Genomic DNA, 20,979 nt, shown 5'->3' on the forward strand with positions numbered 1-20,979 from the left:
CTGACCGGGCCGGAGTTTTTCGCGATAACTAATGTTTCGCAACTCAGATCATGCTCCGTTGTTGGAGATCTCTCGGCCTTGTCTCGAAGGTGGTTTGCCAATGAATCACCAGCGACAAGGCGGCTGCAGTGAGTGGTCCGCTCGAACGTGTCCAAGATTGCCCGTCACTGCCCTGGGCGGTTAAGGTGACCAATCATATAACTAAGGCATGGCCCACCGACGGCTTCCCAAGCATCCCTTGCCGGACTGAAAACACCCTGAATGAATTTCGACTGGACTCGAGGGCTTGTGGAGCTCTTGCCATCCTACTCCGTACGGATGCTGAGCTTTTGACTCTTGGATAACACATGCAAAGTGTGAAAGTGAGAAAGTTGGTCTGCTCCTTGGCTAGGGCAATTGGGCAAGACACATCGACTCGCTTCTCTGTGTGATGGCTCCAATCAGGTCCGATCTGGCATCAGAGGTCATGATCGAACTTTTGCCATGTGGCTGCTTCCCGTGGCGTTCACTTGTTCCAGGTCGCCGTTGGCAATGCCTGGCCAGCCCGGTGATGCACCCATTGAAAGCGGGGCACTTGCTAGTTAACGTTACTACTTGAAGTTATCGGCTGGTTTGGGCCGCTAGACCCTCATCGCGCCACCCCGGGCGGCTGTTTCGTTGGAAAGGGGAACCGCCGCCCTCTTTCGCTCAAGGTCCCAACACACCGCGGAATTTCGACTAGTTATTCCGTATCTCTCTCTCTCTCTCTCTGTCTATCTTATGCAGTTTAAGGTAGCAGTGGTTCGTCGCCTTGACCTGCAGAAATATGCGCTGTCGGTGTTGTTTTCTTCCTTTGAACGAAGAAGTAATGTCTGTCCATCCATATTTAGTTGCTGGGCTCTCTTCAAAACGCCTGACACTTCATCGGAGCAGACCCGGGCTTACTTTGGTGTGCTGCTGGTTAGTTTCCATCATTGGATTGCATTGAGCTGATGCCGGATACATGGCCGATGCTGGGCGACGATGGACCCTGTTAGCTGAGATTATTTGCTCCAGCGATTGGCGCCCAAATGCCAGAGCGTTCCTGGAGGCGCCGGGCTCAACCTTAACTCCTGCCATCATCCCCCCAGCCTGGCTACATAGTAATAATCTCTGCACAGGCAATCCGCTATTCCACTCTTGGCATTCTCCTTCCCTCCCCCCCCCCCCCCCAAAAGTCGTCCACTGTCCCTTGAGCGATCCTAGTACCTTAACCTACCGCGCCCCTTCTTCGCCTTTTAGGTCAATCATCTCGCTTGCGCCCTGACGACTTTCCTCAGCCGTTGATACGTCCCCCTTCTCCTTCTCCATCCCGCTCGGCCATCGGTTGGTCATCAGCCGGTTGCTCTTTCAATCGGCGGGCAGGTTATTTTTTTTTTTTTTCGGACCTGGGTTCCCTTGTCATTCTCACGTCGCCCCGAGGCAGACACGCATCAAGCCGTGCGTTGCTCGGTCCCTTTGCTGATCGGCCTCCGCGCCAATTTCCCGCCCTGCACCGACCGCCTGTCACGGTCCGATCCGGATTTTCCTCAACAATAGCTTTTTGCTTTCCGTGCTGCGAAGTCCTTTCGGATTTCGGACGACGGCCAATTCAACGGAGGTTGTGGAAAGGCGAACCGGGGAAAGCGGCGCAACGGACGTGTACCGGTGAGATAGAGGGGTTGAGCTGCGTTGGAAAGCTTGGATCATCGGAGGTGCGTTGCTAAACTACCTTGCATCGAGCCTGCATCGAACGAGCGTGCGCGCCATTTGCGACGACAGCTTTGTGACTTGGACACGCCTGGCCCGCATTTTCGTGTGCTTCGTGTCGGTCACCAATGATTGCTTTCTATCGTTTCCCAACTTAGATCACTGCTCGACGACGCGCTCCTGCTGAATGCAGCTGGGCTTGGAGCCCTCGACGTCCCCCTAACTGAAGACTCTGACGCTGACTCTTGCAACAGGGCCTGGATCTGCACGCTACATTCATCGGCGCCGCCTTCGACGACCGGTATGTCTCGGGGTATGGAGGAGAGGCCGCAGGTGGCGGCGGAGAGCTCGAAGGAAAAGGAGACGCTGGCCCCCGAGGACGGAACGAGTTCCAAGAATAATAGTGGCCTGTTACCGGTTCCGTCAAGGTCGTCTTCCCAAAGAGTCCGGCCGTCACCGACCGCGACAGGATTAAGCGGTGCGACCGCCGGTGATTCGAGAGACAGCATCGGAGGACGCTCCAAGGAATCTAGAGGCAGTATGTTGCGGCCGAATCACAATGGAAGCGCGTCTAGTAACCGTTTAGGTGCCGCAACAGGACCAACAGCGACGCCAGGCCAATCGGAACCGAACTCGCTTGCGGCAACCTCCCAGAGGAAGAAGAAGGGCGGCTTATTCGCCTTATTTGGGTGCTGCGGTGTGCCGGACAACGCCAACGGCCTCGACTCAGAGACGCCGCTCCCGACTCACAAGCTCGAGAAAATACCTGCGCGACCACAAACCGCCAGCCGTAGGACGGCCACGCCCTCGGAGCAGCCCTCCGGCAGCAGGATCCAGCTTTCCGAGAAAGAGCCCAGCCAGCCACCCTCAGTCCCTCAAGGACCGGCAAAGAACGCGAGGCGGATCTCGGGCACCAGCACTCAGGACCAATCTACAGTAGGTGGCGAGCGGGACAATGAGTCGAAGCAGACGACACTCGTTGGCCCAGGCGCAAGCAATCCGGTAATCTCAGTGGAGCCGCCGCACGCAACAGGCACGGATGCCGAAAAGGTGGAGGAGGCTGCCTCGGAGAAGGATGCCGAGGGTGATGTGCAAATGCCAGATGCTGAGAATGCGCGGCAGCTAGTGAGCCAAGGAGCCGCGGCAACCGCAGAGGAAACACTACCAAGGGTTCCCCCTCCGCCTTCGGGACCGATACCCGCAGTTCCAAGCGCTCCAAGCAACGCACTGATCGAAAGCCCGCCGGTCTTCGCTCCGGACCAACCTCAAAGGTTCCTCCTGCCTCCTCAGGCGCCCGAGCACAAGGGCCGGAAATGCCTAGTTCTCGATCTCGACGAGACATTGGTCCACAGTTCGTTTAAGGTGAGGAGCAAACCCGGTCCTCGTCGTGACAGGTCCAATACTGACCGCCATCCTAGATTCTTCACCAGGCCGACTTCACAATACCGGTGGAGATCGAAGGGAACTACCATAATGTCTACGTCATCAAGCGCCCCGGTGTCGATCAGTTCATGAAGAGAGTCGGCGAGCTCTACGAAGTCGTGGTTTTCACGGCCTCCGTGTCCAAGGTAGGCCGACTCGTGGAAGATTCGGAAGCCGGTGTGGAGCTAACGCAGGGCACACAGTACGGCGACCCGCTTCTCGATCAGCTCGACATTCATAAGGTGGTTCACCACCGGCTGTTCAGGGAGAGCTGCTACAACCATCAGGGTAACTACGTCAAGGACTTGTCGCAGGTTGGCCGCGACCTGAAGGACACCATTATTATCGACAACTCGCCGACCTCGTACATCTTCCACCCGCAACACGCTGTTCCCATCAGCAGTTGGTTCTCCGACGCCCACGATAACGAGCTGCTCGATCTTATCCCCGTTCTCGAAGACCTGGCTGGCCCCACCGTCCGGGACGTCAGCCTGGTCCTCGATGTCACTCTTTAACAGTCACGGTTTTCTCTTTTCTGCGGCGTACCTTCTTTCGATCGAATTGGCGCTAGACAACCATGAATCGGTCTCGTACAAGATCAGGGGACCCCGGCCGCATATGCGCAATAGAACCGCACATGCGCCGAAACTACGGAAACTCTGGAGGCACAGCATTGAGAGGATGTCTACGCCCACTCGTCGCCCAGGTCCGATGCCCAGTCTCGAGAGCGGACGCAGTCAATCCAAGCCGGGGCCGGTTTGCAGTGGTGACAATTTCGTCCTCCCCTTCGACTCACCCGGGGAACACACGATGGCAAACGGGTTCAAAAAAAAATAACAGTAATGGACTGGTTCGCAAGCGGAAAAACGTTCAGCTGGAAGCGGTTCTATTTGGGAGTTTGGTAAATGCTTGGGAGACGGCCAACCCTTTTTTTCTTTTCTTTGTTTTCTTTTCGATTCCTCTCCTTTCTTTTCACATTTGCGAAGCGTTGAGCAGCGGACAGACAGGCGGGCGCGCGTGAGGAGAAGCCGGCATCGTCAGATATTGGTCTTCCTGTTTGTTGTTTTCTCCCCCTTTCCCCATGTATCAAACCCAGAGAGGTCCCAACCATAGTTCTGCCGAGGTCGTCCTGTTGCAGCTCGAGTCTGCACTGAACCTCGCGCATCATACCCCAACCCCTAGATGGGTCGTCGTCTATATCTGTCTCCCTTTCCCGGTTTTCTTTTGTCTACCATACCCCTTGACGCATTTTTCCTTTGCCATTCTTCGATATCTGATCGCTTTCCCATTACCCCTGCTGATATATAACACTCGCAATGTCTGTCGTCTCATTAACACCTACCATATCATCACACCGTTTTGCCTCGTGTATATATTATTAATCCCTCTTTTTGCCCTTCCTCTGGGTGGCATGTTTTTGCAACACGGTCCTCCTGCACGGCTCTGTGACAATACATTCCCAGCCCTTCGCCAGAGGTTTTGAAGGTTGACAGGCGGAGCAGGTCAGAATCGTTTGCAGCGGGTTGGAGAGGAACGATGGACCAAGCCCAGAGTTGAATGTCAAAGAATAGACTCTACAGCCTTGCTGCCGCCGTCTGGTCACATCCAGGAACCAGGTTTGACTTATCACAAGCATTACCTCGGCTGTGGTGAAGTGGGAGCAGATGGGGGATCCCAATCCCGTATAAACCATGACAGAAATAGGGACATGGCGAGATATCGTATACGGCGCATGGATTCTTCAAGACGCCGAGTTGGGTCGCCAAGTCAGAGCAGGGAAGGCAACGGAGTTGCAGGTTATCCCGATTTGTATTCTTAGTCACTCCGGGTTCAATCTAACGAATCTGCAAATGCTAGAGGGACGATGGAAAGAGAGGTGGCCGTAGAAGCATGGCTCGACTGATTCTCGCTTTGGGTTACTCGACTCGACGATGCTTCGGTTCGCATCACACTTCCGGTGCCGCTCCCGAATGCTTCGATCCGGGGAGCTCATCCAAAATATAACCTTGACTGGGTATTCTGTGGCCTGGAACCCTTACGGAGTAGGGATCCCGAGGTTTAACAGTAATTATGTTCGCAGATAGCGTCGAGATCAATGTGCTGCTGGTGTAGTTACTCCGTATTCCGTTACCTAGTATTATTCTCTTGGCGGGCGTGGCCCAGGCGCGCCGTCAAGAGCACCCCGGTCAAACAAAATTGCGGCGCCAGTCCTCGAACGAGGATGGGGATTGGTGGGCCGGGCTCCACGGGCCCGAGCAAGGGAGCAAGGGAGCTGTGACTTCGTGGCCTCAATTCGAAGCACGGATCTTCCTGCTCGATAATTAGGGGCGTGAACAGCGTGTTCCAGCTCGGCCGCCCGCCCAAATCCAACCACGCGACCACCGACCGATTGAGCCAACCTGCGTCTCTCAAGAACGAGCGCCGTTCATTCTTCCTCTCTGCCTTTCGTTCTCGATACCACGTTTTCGCTTTCTCAATTACTTCTCTTCTAATACCACCATCACCACCACAACAACAACAATGGTAAGGCAGCTTCCATCAAAACGAGGCCGCATCGTAACCCCCCCGGCCTCCCCTGCCCTCTCTCCGACGAGCGAAACTCGTCAACGTACAAGCAAGAACACACACGTGCGCACACATACATACACACACACACAAAGAGAGAGATGGAAAGAGAGAACATATTGTGGATGGAAGGAAGGGCCTAAGCTAACCCCGGTACAAAATCAGGCCTCTCCGCGCGCCTCATCCCCGACGGCCGGCAGCGGCGCCGGCAGCGGCCCCTCGGGGGGCGCCAGCAGCACGGGCAGCGCGGTGCGCCCCTCGTCGCCGCCGCCGCCGGGCGGGGCGCGCACGGCGATCCGGCGGCGGGCGGCGGCCGACCAGAAGGAGAGGATCGCCAACGCGCGGCCCAACAGCACGCGCGCCGCCGGCGCCGGCGGCTCCAGCAGCACCATGCTCCGCCTCTACACGGACGAGAGCCCCGGGCTCAAGGTCGACCCGGTCGTCGTGCTGGTCCTCAGCCTGGTCTTTATCTTTAGCGTGGTTGCTCTGCATAGTGAGTTACCTTTCCCCCCCCCCCCCCCCGGGTCGGGTGGTTGCCGGGCTGTATATGTTTTTGGGGGGCGGGGAGGGAAGATTATGGGAAGCATGACGCTGACGAAATACAACAGTCATTGCCAAGATCACCCGCAAGTTCTCGAGCTAGATTCCGAGCTCGATTCCGAGCTAGATTCCGAGCTAGAGCGCGAGGGTTCAAGTGCGGGGCAAGCTCGCTCGCAGCAAAGGCACTGCTCTCCACGTCGACGGCCGAGGGAGGACAAGATTGCCCCCCCCTTTTCCTTCCCGAAAACAACCTTTGGCGAGCGACGAAGAAGAATACGGGGAGGCAACGACGGGTAGGGCAGGCACGGGACGGCACAAACCATCTTGCGGTATCGGGCATTCGGGGTTCCGGGGGGATTGTGTCGTCTATAATTTTGTTTTTTTCGTTTTTTTCGGGGGTGCGTGTTGGGATTCTAGATACCTGGGGCAAACAAAGTCGGGAGGTACAGCAAAAGCTTGAAAAGTGATGTGAGATCCGACGACCTGATCGTGCTTGTCTCTACCCGCCTCGCGGTCAATAGTCGCGATGGGTCGCTCCGATTGGTGTACGATATCTTTCAATGGACTGTTCTGGGAATGCAGGGCTCTTTCGGGTGGACTTGCGAATCTGGCATTGTTCAGAAGAGGGCCGGCGTTGGACTGTAACGGTCAAATGGGGCTCATGGGAGGTTCTCCTTTCTTTCTGGTTTCGATTTGGCCATCTCATCCGGATTACGAGGATCGAATGAACCTGTCCCTCGGCCCACGAGTCCATCCTCGCACATTGCCGACTGCCCTACGGAGATGCCCCGCTGGGTGAAACGCTGCCACGAACGGACCGGCCCGTTACCTGTGTCGCGACCTTCGGGGGAGAGACGCCGATATCTCCGGTGTTGAAGAATGGGGTGACGGTGGGCAACATGTGAACTCCCGTGATATGCATGCCGCATGACCTGGGACGCGAATCCTGATGGTGAGACGGTCCGATTCATAACGTCATCGCACATTCCCTCTCCTGTCCCCGTGGACAAGTTGGCGAATCTTGCACGGCCCAGCCTTTTCGTTTCGAATCGGGTTTTGCCCACGCGGGAGACGAAGTGTCCCGAGGAGGTTGGTGTTGTTACACGCACTGCGCATAACCTTTTGACCCAGATTCGGAAATCTCACGTGGTACTGCAAGCACCCCAGTAGGGCAGCAGTTAGATCGGGTAGTTTACGGGTTCTTGCGCGGTAGTGTCTGTTGTGACAGAGCCCTTGCCCGAGACAGGGTCTTGGCTCTCACGCAGTCTTTTGTGTTGTTGTTACCGTCGACCGGCAGGGCAGAATCTCACGCTCGCGCTGAGCGGAGAAGTTACGAGTGTGGTAGCAGGCTGGGCGATCAACTACTCGGGAAAGGTGGAGCGAACAGACGGGTGGATAGGAGGACCTTGCAGGATTCCGGCGTCGTGTTCCCTTCCTTTAATGGCCGTCCTTCGAGTCACTGACTGATAAATACAGAATGAGAGGGCAACGTGGCTAGCGAGGCACCACACTTTTTGTGGTGTTCTCCAACTCCGAGTCTGCGTCCTGGGAACGACGGCTTTTTTTCTGAACACCCGAGGTGAGTACGGATTACTCCGTAGTGGAATAGTGTAAGCACCGTGTCTCCTGGCCTCGGCAGGTCGTCATGTGGCTGGGCCGAACTGGATCGTCCTACTCCGCGCATGTCCTAGATGGACGGTAGGTACCAATGTCTGTATGTGCGGACTTGATCATGGCTAAAGCAAAAAAAACGTCCCGAGCCTCTGGTGTGACGCTGTATCCGAAGTCCTGCGGAGGCTCACCCAACCGTCGGCCGTTCTCTCGGCCTGTGGCACCACCACAAATAGACTGGATGCATCTTGATCGCGGGTTAGCAGCCGTGTAGTGAACTGATCATCATTTACCCGGAAGTTCGAACACCTCCTATGACATAAGTCTCTTCTCATCGCCGAGCCGCTCTACATGAGACTTAACAGTCCGGCGTTGTTGTAACAAGTCGGTACCCTCCAGGAATCTTTGGAGAAGAGAAACATTCGAGACGGATATTTCGAAAAAGAAGCAATATGCCAGAATTCTATACTCTCTTGTATGCAACATGCCTAAGGCAGACCGCGCAATAACCTTAGGGAGAGAATCAAGCCAAAGAGGCAAGAGGGAAAGAGAGGGATGGGCAACCGGAATCCAACTCGACAGACGTGCGTTCTACCAGTCTGTTCGAACACCAGACTTTCCTCATGTACAGTACACAGTATGAGCGAAGGATCAGACCGCATATATGGGGTTACGAGGTATTGTCATAAGGTGGTGATGGTTGGTTTGGACGAGCGGAAGGCGCGACGAACGTATAGTAGGGTTGCCGTCGTCAATCGGGGCGACGCCATTTGTCGGTTTTGATTGCCACTTAGAGCACTTTTCGGCGTTTTGGCATCTGGCCACGCAGAGCGCAGCAGCGTCAGGAGAGAGAGGTGTCATGCATGTCCCACTCGGCTCGCTGCTGCACTTCAAGGGTGCCATGAGGACGCGGGCGACCCATCCCACAGGAGGCAGCCGGGCTGATCTCAGCGGTGTGTGCGTGGCCCTTTGCCTGCGGCGCATTCCTTCGGCAAAAACGGCCCTCCATCGCGCACCGCCGCGTGATTGGCACGGCCCGCTGCCTGCTGTGGTCTTTTTTTTTTTTTTTCTTTCTTTTTTTTTTTCCAACGACGTATTTGTACATATATAGTGTACGCAGGAGTGTGCGGACTTAGTGTCCGACGACCAGGACGATGTTGAGTTAACCCGGCGCTAGTTCAAATCCACGAACCAGAGGCATTTTAATCCCGTACCGAGTTAACGTTAGAGTTCAAGTTGCGTCCTGGGAGCGACAGTGGGTGGGCGAGCTGCCCAGCTGCACCTCACGCCAAGAGCTCCCTGCTCCCAACAAACCATCCCGGACGACGGAACCCGTGTCCTCTGCACGGAGCCCAACCACTCCAGGTAGCGAATCAATCTCATTACCAGTAACGTGCGCTCCTGCGTATGTACAGTACACTCATAAGGATTTATAAAGTGGCAATGGTCGGTACCTACCCGGGGTAACTCGAGAGCGAGGGTAAACGCAAGCTCCTTGCGCAAGCGAAGCAAGGTGTCTGAGTGCCCTTCCCTTTACCCCACACTTCCACGCTCGTGGCCCTCGTCAGCAGCGTGCCATCCATCCGCCTTAGGGCGACCGAGAGGATGGGCTACACGAATAGCAACAAACCCTTGGGGGAATGTTGCTCTCACCTGCAGAATCCGCCTGGCTGGTGCTGGCGCTCGGACGCGGGGACCTCCATTTCCATATTGCAACCATCCGGCAGCGCATGTAACCTTGGCCCGACCGCATCGAGAGATGAGAGAACCGGGAGGTGTCGATTGACTGACGAGAGCAAGAATTGGCGTGCAGATCTGTCGGCGGCGGGGTGGCGCCGTGTCGCCTCGAGTGGAAAGCTTGATGTCAGTTCAGTGCATTTGGTGCATGCATCGCCCACATCCCCCCGCCTTACGCGGCGCTCTGCGCAGACGGCATGACGAAAAGAGCGTTGGTTAGTAAGTAACTAACCAACTAGTAGGCGGATTATGTTGGCATCACCGCTCGGCCAGCTGCGCACAGCGGGCGAGGGTAATCGAAAGCAGCGTCGCATCGCTAACCATGCAGGTCAGGGCCAACGACGGCTAAGCATGCAGCTCAACCTCGAATCGGCCATACTTGTTGGATCGGTGTGGTGTACACTACTACATCAGATGGCCGTCTCTTGAAGTGTCAGTCAGAACTCTATGTATGCTCGATTGATTCGGCAGACCGCGTAAAACTGCAAGATGAGCCGCGCCGCGATGACCGCCAACAGCGTGAAGCCCGGGGAAGCGGTTGGCCCAGGCGAGGACCACCCGCTCCAAGGTAGGGTTCAGTGCTGTAATTAGCGTGCTGCGTAGTTAGCGTGTTGCGGAGCCGGGTTTTGCAGCTCCAAGGGGGAAGGTGCATAAGTTAACGGTCAACGTGGTCGTGAGACGATCTGCCGATTTCTGTCCTTTCCCAGAATGCCTAGAAAAAGTACCGGGGCGAAAAGAGGGGTCGACGACAGTCGATCTTGCCGTCACCCCAGGGTTTCGGGGAGGTCCTTTGTGTTGAAGTGGCAGTTTTTGCGCCTACACTAGTGTAGCCCAACAAATCGAGCAGCAGCAAGCGACGAGCGCGGGCGGGAACGTTCTGTGGGGTTCTTTCTCTAAGCAAGACCCCACACCCCGCCAGGAACCTCTGTTCTGGAAAGGAGCCCGTTTTCCAATCCAATGAAATGTGCTGCGGCCGGGGTAAGGTTCTTGGCAACGTGTTGCCGTAACTATCAAGTGTAGTTAGTGTACGTACCACACAGGAACCTGCGGGCCTGAAGTCTGTCCAGGTCTCCAACCAACCTTGGTGACCTCGAGTACTAAGTTACTAGGTGCTCGCTTGTCCGCTCAGGTTCTTCTCTTGCAGCGGCGCGACTGTGGTCCAATCCCCGGTCCTGTACCCTGCCGAGAGCGCTGTTTGTGTGCAGCCTTCCACTGCGAGTTTCGCTGGGGCTGGGGAAGTGTTTCTGTGTCTGACCAGGGCATCTTTGTTCGTGTCCCGAGACTTGCCATCGACCGATCCACCGCGGGCGAGTCGCGCGAAACCACCGCGCCGAGACTGCGCCTGTCTTGCCCTGAGAATTGCTGCAACTCGAATTGTTTGCGTCTCGGGTGCCCTGTGCAGTCCCCTCGTTATCGAGACGGCCGTAGTATTCGATCGGCCGTTACTCTCGGCGCCACGTAGCGCATTTCGCTCTTTTTCGATCCCAGATTCTCCCCGGATGGTTGCCACTGCGCTGCTCGACCCATCGTCGACGTCCTGGACTCTCACTCGCATTGTCTACACCATCACAGCCCCTACCCCCCGCCTGCCGAGTGACGCGCCGAGCACCTGGTCTCCTCGGCGCCCGCCATGGCGGGGTTCTTCCAGAAGCTCAAAGGGGCCGGATCTGTAAGTCAGACCAGCCGCTGTGTGTCTCGGGCAGACACTCTCGCCCTCGTTCAGGAACGACACGACACCAAGCGACAACCTATTCCCCCGCTGTTCTCCCCCCCAGCTTTGCGGACTGCATGGCATTTAGCTCAGGACTGACGATAACGTGTCAAGGGTGTCTCAAAATCCGATAACACCGCATCCGCAAAAAGCAAAAAGGACGAACCTCGGCCAGACCTGACGCCGCTCGAGAAGCTGTTACAAAATGCTGGTCCGATCCGGGAAGACGGCAGCGACAAATTCTTTGGGTTGGAAAACGTGAGATACACCAGCACCCCCGACACCTCCTGCGGTGGACTCGTTCTAACCGTCGTTGCTCAAATCTAGTTCGGCAATACATGGTAGGTGGGAGGAACCACAGACATTCCTGCTCACTGCCCCCCGCACTCGAGGGAGGCGAGGTCACTCACTGACCACGGCATTTTGGCAGTTATTGCAACTCGATTGTTCAGGCACTATATCACTCGGAGCAGTTCCGACGGCATGTCGTCAACTACCCCCCGCCGTTACCCGGGGACGAGGGGAACAGGCAGAGGCGGAAGGTCAATGTTACAATACGACCTCCGGTGCAGCCGGAGCAGAGCGGGAATGCCGCCGGCCCAAGTAAGCCGCGGCAGTCCTTCGGCGGACCGCAGCTCCCTCCTGCTGTCCCGCCCTTGCGCCCGGAGGACAAACCGGACTCGCCAGAGTATAAGAAGAAGCAGGCCATGCTGAGGGGGCCGGTATTAGAGCTCGCGCAAGAGAGCGTCGACCCTTCCGGCATGGAGGAGTGTACCTTTACGGCACTCAGAGACATCTTCCAGGCCATGATCGAGAGTCAGTCCAGGACGGGCGTGATAAGCCCGCAGAGGTTCCTGGACATCTTCAAGCGTAACAACGAGATGTTCCGCAACTCGATGCACCAGGACGCTCATGAGTTCTACGGCATAGTTCTCAACGACGTGATTGCGAACGTCGAGGCTTACGCCAAGCGGACACAAGAGCTGGCAGACAGCACAAGCAAGGAGGATCCGTCTCATCAGGCCGCAGGCGCAATAGCCATGACGACGACGACGACGACGACGACGACGACCAATGCCGGTTCTGTGACGCGGTCGTCAGGGACCGGCTGGGTGCACGACATCTTCGAGGGCGTGCTGACTTCGGAAACCAGGTGCCTGACCTGCGAGACGGCATCACAACGCGACGAGACGTTTCTAGACTTGTCAATAGACTTGGAGGAGCATTCGTCCGTGACTGCGTGCCTGCTCAACTTCTCGGCCGAGGAGATGCTGTGCGAGAGGAACAAGTTCCACTGCGACCACTGCGGCGGCCTGCAGGAAGCGGAAAAGCGGATGAAGGTCAAGAAACTGCCCAAGATCCTCGCGTTGCATCTGAAGCGGTTCAAGTACACCGAGGACTACAGCCGGTTGCAGAAGCTCTTCCACCGTGTCGTCTACCCCTACCACCTTCGGATGTTCATGACGACCGACGACGCCGAAGATCCCGACAGGATGTACGAGCTCTACGCCGTGGTTGTGCATATCGGAGGGAACGCGTACCACGGGCACTATGTCGCGGTCATCAAGACCAAAGACCGTGGGTGGCTACTCTTCGACGACGAGATGGTCGAGCCGGTGGACAAGCACTTCGTCCGGAACTTCTTCGGAGACAAGCCCGGGATGGCGTGCGCCTACGTGCTGTTCTACCAGGAGACGACGTTCGAGAAGGTGCGGGAAGAAATGGATGCCGAAGGCCTGGACCAGGTGAAACTGGCCACTCAGACGGCAGACACCGCGGCGACCACGGAGTTGCCGAACGGGTCAAGCACCGCTCTGCTCTCGAAGCTCAACTCGCAGCCCCTGTCTCCGGTGGACGAGAACGAGACGCTAGCCACGCTCGATCAGGCCAGGTCGGCCCCTCCCGAGATCCACGTGAGCACCTCGGGCGCCCCGCCGCCGCCTCCGCTGTCCGCTTCGGAAGTCCACCCTCTAGTCGCAGCGCCACCCCCCGGCTCAGCCGTCGCGACGGAAGAGGACAAGGGCACCGCTGTTACGTCAAAGACCAAGGCGCAACTAGCCAAGGAGAAGAAGGAAGCCAAGGCGCGGGAGAAGGCCGAGGAGAAGGCACGGAAAGCCGCCGAAAAGGAACAGGCTCGCCTCGCTGCAAAGGAGCGCAACGAGGCGCAACGCAGGCGAATAGAGGCGGCCAGGCTCGAACGCGAGCAGTTAGCCCAGGTGTTAAAGGAGAGCAAGCGGATGGCAGAAGAGGAAGAGAAGCGGCGCAGGAAAGAAGCCGGGGCGATAACGACCACGGACACAACCACCTCGTCCGACGCGGGTGCTGGCGGCGGCGGCGGCGGCGGAGGCGGCGGCGATGGCGACGGTGGCGACGAGCAGCACCACCGAAACGGTCTGTTCAACCGGGCCGGTCGGACGAGCAAGTCCATGACCCGCAAAAGCTTCGCCTTCCTGCACATTGGCCAGAACAAGGACGAGGATAAGGGCGACCCAAAGGGGTACAGAACCGATCGCAGCGAGGCAGGCGAGAGCGGGAGCGTCCAGGGCGAGAGCATCCCGTCGTCGGGCGCCAAGGAGAACGGGGCGCCCTACTCCCACAACAAGAACGGCGGCGGTAGCAACGGGAACGGCAACGGCACCAGCAGCAGCAGCGGCGGCGGCGGCATCAACGGATCGCCCGCCAAAAAGCCGAGCAACCCCTTCCTGGCGCGGGCCATCCCACGGTCGGACACGGCGCCCGGGGCGGTCAGCCAGCTGCGACGCACTCCCGACAAGCACGACAGGGAGAAGGATAGAGACGGCAAGGAGAACCAGAAACCGCCGCTCAAGGAGAGGTTCAGCTTCGGGCTCGGCAGGAAAAAGAGCAGCAGGTTCCTGTCTTCGGCGTCCTAAGAGGGGTTGCGGTTACCTATAGTACTGTCCATCGCAGGGGCTGGAGCCGGGGATGGGGTTGTATAAAGCGGGAAAAGCAGTAAGCGTCTGATTTTCTCGGGATGGCGTGCTTCCGTTCTTGGATCATCTGGGTTAAGGGGTTCTTTCAAGGATATATACCCTCGCGCGGGGAGGCTGTCGTGTTCGTGTTGCGTACTTTGCTTCTTCACCTTTTGGTATTTGGCTACAGGCGTCACGTTGGTGGCTCTCTCACCATACCTGCTCATATAGACCTGCTGTTTCTTTCCCCCTCCCCCCTTTCTCTCCCGAGCGCGATCTCCGAGATTGGGTCGGCGAGTACTATGAAGTCTCTCGGCACGAGGACCGACACGAGCTCGCCTTTGTTGGGCTCTAATCATGCGGACATTGGGGCCGGCGGGGGCGGTGCTTCAGGGACCCTCGAGACTTGTATGTACGATCATGGCATGGCAGGGCGCCGGAGATTGGAAAGTTCCTTGGCATCGATTGTTGACTAGCGCGGAGTGTGCGGTTATGCCAACCGAGCGGGTATCGCCAGCTCGGCCGCGTGTTAACTTTGCGACTAATAAGCAGGAACAAGCAAGCTCGCTCGCAGCGCACACAGTCCTCATCGCTCGTTCCCCGTCCCTGCCCCACTGCCACCTTGCTCTCTCTACACGTACGGATTATTGTGACTTTGGTTAGGGATGATGCACCATCCCACCTCTGCACATGGCGAAAAGATACACACGTGCACGCTTGCGAAGCGTACCTAGGCATACCATGCACGCATGCATGCATGTGCATTCAACCGAGTCCGAATCCATTCCCCGTCCAAAAACGCCAGCGATCAGAAAAAGAAAAGAAAAGCATTGCTTTACCTGGCACGTAGCAGGCCTGACTCTTTCCCTACCATCACCCGGCCCCCGTCGCGTCGCCGTTACATATATCCACATCAACCAGAGCTCGCGACGCGCCCACGGCGAACCGAGTCCTGCCTTCTCCTCGTCGTCACGTATATTCTTCTTGTCCTCTCCATCGTTCTGTCTTCTTACAGACACGGCCACCCAACCCCGGTTCACTAGCCGAGGATGAGCTCGTAGACTATGATGAGGGTGTTGATGATGATGAGGGGTACTGCCCGCCGTCGTGCGCATTATATATAAGGTCAGCCGGAGCTTGCCCGCGGAGGATTTCCGCTTCCCGTCCATGTCGGACACGAAGCCCGCCCCAGTGGTATGGTTTGGTTGGGGGAAGGAAGGAAGGGTTTTTTTTGGGGGGGGCACTCCTGGGATGTGATTCCCACTTACCCCTCATGACCGTCCTCACGCTCGCAATCAGCTGGATGATCTTGTGCTTGACGCTGGTGTCGAGGTCCTGGCCGAAGCCGCGCTGGTATGTCCCCGGGGCGAGACCGACTGTTTTTGGCCGGTTCGTGTCAGCTTTCTTCTTCTCTCTTCTCTTCACTCCTCTTCCTTTCGCTGTGTGAAAGTCTCGGCTGGCTGGCTGGCTAAGGTGGGAGGGGGAAGCCTGGACGATACCAGCGGGGGAAAAACGTACCGCGCGCAAGGAATCGGTCTTCGGAGGGGATGCAGATAGCGTTGAGGAGGAGGACGGTGACTGTTTCGCAGAGAAGGGGCGCGCATTGTGTTAGTGACGGGGGCCTGCGTTAAAAAGGGGGAGGGGGTCGCACTATAGAGGAATTTCCCGAGGATGGACATGTTGAAGGGACGACCGGCTCAGCGGGACGCTGTCGTCGAAAAGGTGGGTTTGTGTGGTGTTGCTTCGGCCTTGATGGCCTCGCCCTCTCGCGCGGCTCCTTTTCGTTCCGTACTCGTGAACGTCCAAACAGAACTCCCCGGTGACCCTTCTGCTTCTGATAATCGTAGAGCTTGAATTGAGCCGCTCGCAAGTTGGCTGATACTGGGCCGGTTGCCAAAGTTCCGATATCACCTGCAGCGGTCTGTTGAAGCATGCGATACGCTAGCAGTGGTCCGCATGGTGTTGAAAGCTGGGTCGGCACGGGTACGTACCTTAGCTAACTAAAATAGGAAAAGGCGGTCTGAAGTCGAGGCAGGATCTCGATGGCTCTGAGGCTCTTCAACTTTCCCCTAACCCTGAATTCCAAAGCTGTCGATTGTTTCTGCCAGCTCCGAGCTCCGAACTGACTGTTTTGAGTTGGTATCAGTTTGTCAGATCGAGGTCCGCAGTGGATTTGGTGTAATCCCCCATCCACTCCTCTCTACTACTTTTCCAAGCAGAAATAGCACAAAACAACACGAAACATCAAATAGGGCGGTCCATCAAACCCACACAGCAACGAGCAAAGGTAGGCTTAGACTCCTGATTTGTCTCTCATGAGCATTAGGAGGTTACCGGGCTTGACTTCTGTAGTCGTTGGACAACGGGCCCTCCAGGCTTTGGTTGAGTTGCGATTGGCTCCAGCAACACCCATGAGGGCCGGCCCAAACCAAGGAAAGAGCTTACCCCTGACGAAGTTCTCGGCCAACAACAGCAGTTGTTGGCAGTTGTTGGCTTGGAAAGAGCATCCCAACAATCCCCAATTCCTCGCTACGTTCCGATTGCCGACTTCAAAGCCGTAGGCTTCTACTTCGTACAAGACTCTGTGCGGTTGTGTGTTGCGCAACATCTTTCACTAGCCTACCATCCCGAGACCATGGATCGCTCACGGGCGTAGCCATCATCCCCGTGATCTGCAACATGCGTCTTTGTACGGAATACAACCAAGCGCCTCGAGATCTCTACCGCGATCCGCAGTTGTTTGTTGGATTGGCTAAAGTCTGCTTTCGCCGAGCGTTGTCTGACCATACCGCTTGTAGGGATAGATACTACGAGTACTTTGGTTCTTCAACAACCTACCAAATTAGTTAAATCCGTACCGCGCTCTCTCACCTCGGTCAAGGGTAGGTGAGGACGGCGCTGGCGACACTCCGGCGAAATTGGAAACCCGCTGTGGGGCGCCATCCCACTGTTTCGTCTTGGCTGCAATTAACCGGCGGCTCTGGTTGGCGCGGGTCTTGAACAGGCTAAATCGCGCGGGCATGGCCGGATACCGGGTCAAGTCGACTCTCGACTCCAGCAGCAGCGCCTCAAACTGCCCACGCAGCGTCTTGCTCGGCGGGATTTCTCTCTGGGCTGTGACCGTCTATTGAACCGGCATCGGCCATGTGATCACCTGAACTTTTTCGTCTGCTTGCTGGCCAACAAACGCCTGGAGATGCAGGGCCGCAGCCCGTCTCTGGTTGCGGGCCGCCAAAGCGTTGCCCTCTGCAACTCTTATCAAAGAATAACCTACCGGATTTGGCACATGGGTTACACGATTGGGGAGTTGAGAGCTAAGAGCGAGCTTTTCCCGCCGCGTGCACAAGGCTAATAAGAAAAACGGCCAGCCGACTCGTGAGCGCTCCCTGGTTCCCACGGGGGAGTCCACATTCTCCAGCAAGCAGTTTAACCAAGCGCAGATGGAGATTCGGCGGGACGGGCCCACAGCCTTGGCCGTGTGCTGGCTCTCACATCTGCTCGAGTATCCCAGGCGAACCAGTGGATCGCTTCCGGGGACGATGGCGCTCAGGACAACGCAAGCCTCGATTTTCGCTCGGTACACCACGGAGTAAAAAAAAAAATAAAGAAAAAAAGAAAACGGGCGCTTCTTCTCCACGGCAACGATGTTGAGAAAAGTGGCCATGGAACATGGCGATGTAGCATCCACGCTAGGCACGCCGAGGAAGACCCTGGCGCCCGCTGTAGATACCCGCGCCGCCTATGACGACGGAGCGGGTCTAGATGGGCCCTGGAGGGGCTGGCAGCCTACGCTAGGGCAGGAAGAGGTTGCTGGAGGTACTGCCGCAGGCGGGACGGTATGGCCCTGCTCGGCGGAACCATCCTCGACGAAGCGCGCGACTCGGCGAGCGCGGCGGGATGCTCCTGGGCGGGCCACCTCTTCTCCTCCGGTCTGCAAAGATTGTGGTGGGGGTGGCCCGGTTGGCATAAGTAGCACGGCAACCCCTCGGTGCTCCTTGAACCTTGCCCCGGCTGAATTATCCTTCTCATCTCTCGATACTTTTGTCACAAAAGAAATCAACAGAATCGAGCACAATGCCGTCACCTGTCATCAAGCTCAACAGCGGCTATGACATGCCCCAGGTGGGCTTCGGCCTCTGGAAGGTCGACAATTCCGTTGCCGCGGACGTCGTCTACAACGCCATCAAGGCCGGCTACCGCCTCTTCGATGGCGCTTGCGGTAAGTTTTACAACAACATTGTTTGGCCCCCCTTCTCGTCCAAATTCCATCCGCCCCCAACGGTCGCGGCATCGTTCTGCGCGTTGCGTTGCTTGACGTGGAGGGGCAGCAAGCTCGGGCGAAAACTACCCCGCCCCCTCTGCCCCGGCCCTTCCCGCCCCACCGTGCTGCGGCGGCGGATGGAGGGGGGGTGGATTACTACTGTGGAACCGCGCCAAGCATCCCTAAGCAGCACTCAATTAACAGTAACTACACTTACAAGACGAGAACGGGGGTGATTGACTGACAACGCGGGCCATGGACAGACTACGGCAACGAGGTCGAGTGCGGCAAGGGTATCGCGCGCGCCATCTCGGAGGGCATCGTGAAGCGTGAGGACCTCTTCATCGTGTCCAAGCTTTGGAACACCTTCCACGACGCCGAGCGCGTCGAGCCCATCGTCAAGAAGCAGCTCGCCGACTGGGGCATCGACTACTTCGACCTCTACCTCATCCACTTCCCTGTCGCCCTCGAGTACGTCGACCCCTCGGTCCGCTACCCGCCCGGTTGGTTCTACGATGGCAAGAGCGAGATCCGCACCAGCAAGGCCACCATCCAGGAGACCTGGACTGCCATGGAGTCTCTTGTCGCCAAGGGCCTCGCCAAGAGCATCGGCATTTCCAACTTCCAGGCCCAGCTGATCTACGACCTCCTGCGGTACGCCAAGATCCGCCCGGCCACCCTCCAGATCGAGCACCACCCCTACCTCGTCCAGCAGGAGCTGCTCAACCTCGCCAAGCAGGAGGGCATCGCCGTCACCGCCTACAGCTCCTTCGGCCCCGCCAGCTTCCTCGAGTTCAACATGCAGCACGCCGTCAAGCTCACTCCCCTTATCGAGGACGAGACCATCAAGAAGATCGCCGCCAAGTACAACCGCGAGCCCGCCCAAGTCCTGCTCCGCTGGGCCACTCAGCGTGGCCTGGCCGTCATCCCCAAGACCACCCGCCCCGCCCTCATGGCCTCCAACCTCCAGTGCACCGACTTTGATCTCTCCGAGGAGGACATCGCCACCATCTCGTCCTTCGACCGCGGCATTCGCTTCAACCAGCCCTCCAACGTGAGTCTCTCTCTCTCTCTCTCTCTCTCTCTCTCTCTCTCTCTCTCGCGTGCTGACTTTTTTTTTTCCCACTCTAGTACTTCCCCACCGAGTATCTCTGGATCTTTGGCTAAGTGCTCTACGGAGCACAGAGCGCGGTGGGCGGGCGCAGTCCCGCGTGGCCCTTACCGGCCACACTCGAGGCGGACCAGGGCCGCCACTGGTCTGCTCTCCACTGATACCCCCTTGACGATTGGAAATTATAGAGGGCGGCCGGCGGGAAGGGGTGACTAACTAGGTAGTCTTCGCGCCGGTCTTCTCATGACTTGAGATGAGAATCATGTTTGCTCTGCCGCTTGCCTGAACACAAAGCTGGGGATGGGGGCTGGCACAATATGGCATCCTTACATCCTTGCGGCGGCAATTCCCAAGAAGCCTGCCTTTAGATGTTGGGGGGATGGACCACCTTGCTTCGTACACGGCACGGGCTGCTCGTCTGGCGGGACCTGCATAGAATGAATATATGACGTTGAATACCTCCACACCCTTCTTCTTCTCTCTCACGTCCCCCACGTTTGTTGCAACTTATACCATAACAGAGCCTAGTTAAAGTGCTGGGGAAACCAGAGGGTCCTTGCTTCCAGCGTCTACTTCAGAATATATAGCCTGCCAGAGGGCTTTTCAGTCCCGTTGCCTCAATTGAGAGTTTCATCGCCGTTCTCTGCCGGTTCTGCATCATCTCCGCCCACAGGCTTCCAGAACCCGAAGCCGGTTTTTCAGGCTCTGACTTCAACCCCCGCGTGTCGGACTGAGCATAACTAGAGGCAGGTTACTGAAGCTTGGTAAGAGCCCTCGGCGACTCGGTGATGTCGACCGAGCAATTAATCAATTGATATCAGTAGCAATCAACTGTAGCCATACCCCTGAGCAGAGACGCTTCCGCGAGCATCCCGGATTCGAAACGGGTCAAGAAAAGGGGGGGGGGCCAACAAAGGGAGGGGGAACAAGGACAAAAAAACAGGAAGAACAGGCCCGGACTTCACCGGACGTTGATAACAGAAAACATCGTGCATGCGACCTACTATGTAGGAGACATGGTTTGGCATATAGCCGTTCTCGTAACCTTTACCCTTCCCCTCTCCCTTGCTGTTCACATTCCCGCCTCGCTGTTCCGGCCCTTCCAGACCAGCTATTATATATACAAAAAGAAATTGTTTGGTAGGCAGGCGAAGAGGGTACAAAAGCCACCAGTCGTTCGATTCAGATCAGCCACAGCATATCATATCAAAACAAAAGAAGCATAGCCCCCCCCCTCCCCCCAAAACCCAAAAAAAACCCCGTTTGCTCATGTCCGTACAAAAGCTGAGGCAGCATCCTGTTAGCGCGAGCTCACTCGACAAAAAAAACATTGTAGGGTGGATAGAATAAAAAAAAAAAAAAAAAAAAAAAAAAAAAAAAAAAA

General features: G+C 56.9%; 8 protein-coding genes across 8 annotated transcripts in view; 5 read left to right on the forward strand and 3 right to left on the reverse strand.

The window, feature by feature from the left end:
• Window positions 1–2,010: 2,010 nt before the first annotated feature.
• On the forward strand, window positions 2,011–3,644 carry P884DRAFT_272145 (HAD-like domain-containing protein; the record flags this gene model as incomplete). The annotated part of the gene is made up of 4 exons (XM_069442496.1): window positions 2,011–2,245; window positions 2,306–3,069; window positions 3,126–3,275; window positions 3,333–3,644. The coding sequence occupies 4 exons, from the start codon at window positions 2,011–2,013 to the stop codon at window positions 3,642–3,644; spliced, it is 1,461 nt and encodes a 486-aa protein (XP_069294908.1).
• Window positions 3,645–3,927: 283 nt separating this feature from the next.
• On the forward strand, window positions 3,928–4,716 carry P884DRAFT_66906 (uncharacterized protein). Its single transcript, XM_069446007.1, has one exon. It carries the CDS (start codon window positions 4,211–4,213, stop codon window positions 4,610–4,612), a length of 402 nt encoding a protein of 133 aa, XP_069294909.1. The 5' UTR covers window positions 3,928–4,210; the 3' UTR covers window positions 4,613–4,716.
• Window positions 4,717–5,649: 933 nt separating this feature from the next.
• Window positions 5,650–6,337, forward strand: P884DRAFT_272146 (Sec61beta family-domain-containing protein; the record flags this gene model as incomplete). Its single annotated transcript, XM_069442497.1, has 3 exons — window positions 5,650–5,652; window positions 5,860–6,187; window positions 6,303–6,337. The coding sequence occupies 3 exons, from the start codon at window positions 5,650–5,652 to the stop codon at window positions 6,335–6,337; spliced, it is 366 nt and encodes a 121-aa protein (XP_069294910.1).
• Window positions 6,338–9,840: 3,503 nt separating this feature from the next.
• Window positions 9,841–11,109, reverse strand: P884DRAFT_279956 (uncharacterized protein; the record flags this gene model as incomplete). The annotated part of the gene is made up of 4 exons (XM_069443378.1): window positions 9,841–9,898; window positions 10,681–10,826; window positions 10,877–10,934; window positions 11,003–11,109. 4 exons carry the CDS (start codon window positions 11,107–11,109, stop codon window positions 9,841–9,843), a joined length of 369 nt encoding a protein of 122 aa, XP_069294911.1.
• Window positions 11,043–14,533, forward strand: P884DRAFT_66975 (uncharacterized protein). Its single transcript, XM_069446008.1, has 4 exons — window positions 11,043–11,251; window positions 11,408–11,551; window positions 11,621–11,634; window positions 11,724–14,533. The coding sequence occupies exons 1-4, from the start codon at window positions 11,213–11,215 to the stop codon at window positions 14,182–14,184; spliced, it is 2,658 nt and encodes an 885-aa protein (XP_069294912.1). The 5' UTR covers window positions 11,043–11,212; the 3' UTR covers window positions 14,185–14,533.
• Window positions 14,534–15,262: 729 nt separating this feature from the next.
• Window positions 15,263–15,902, reverse strand: P884DRAFT_302297 (Yos1-like protein; the record flags this gene model as incomplete). Its single annotated transcript, XM_069444931.1, has 4 exons — window positions 15,263–15,318; window positions 15,492–15,599; window positions 15,742–15,801; window positions 15,875–15,902. 4 exons carry the CDS (start codon window positions 15,900–15,902, stop codon window positions 15,263–15,265), a joined length of 252 nt encoding a protein of 83 aa, XP_069294913.1.
• Window positions 15,903–18,297: 2,395 nt separating this feature from the next.
• Window positions 18,298–19,651, forward strand: P884DRAFT_208075 (Aldo/keto reductase-like protein; the record flags this gene model as incomplete). Its single annotated transcript, XM_069438841.1, has 3 exons — window positions 18,298–18,442; window positions 18,748–19,538; window positions 19,616–19,651. 3 exons carry the CDS (start codon window positions 18,298–18,300, stop codon window positions 19,649–19,651), a joined length of 972 nt encoding a protein of 323 aa, XP_069294914.1.
• Window positions 19,652–20,367: 716 nt separating this feature from the next.
• P884DRAFT_229787 (uncharacterized protein) overlaps window positions 20,368–20,979 on the reverse strand; it is a 2,311-nt gene continuing 1,699 nt past the window's right edge. The window contains exon 3 of the mRNA XM_069439767.1: window positions 20,368–20,879. Within this exon, the coding sequence (XP_069294915.1) occupies window positions 20,863–20,879 (17 nt within the window). The 3' untranslated portion in view covers window positions 20,368–20,862. The remainder of the gene's footprint in view (window positions 20,880–20,979) is intronic.

Source organism: Thermothelomyces heterothallicus, assembly GCF_042370625.1.
Source record: "Thermothelomyces heterothallicus CBS 202.75 unplaced genomic scaffold P884_scaffold_25, whole genome shotgun sequence".
Classification (NCBI taxonomy): domain Eukaryota; kingdom Fungi; phylum Ascomycota; class Sordariomycetes; order Sordariales; family Chaetomiaceae; genus Thermothelomyces; species Thermothelomyces heterothallicus.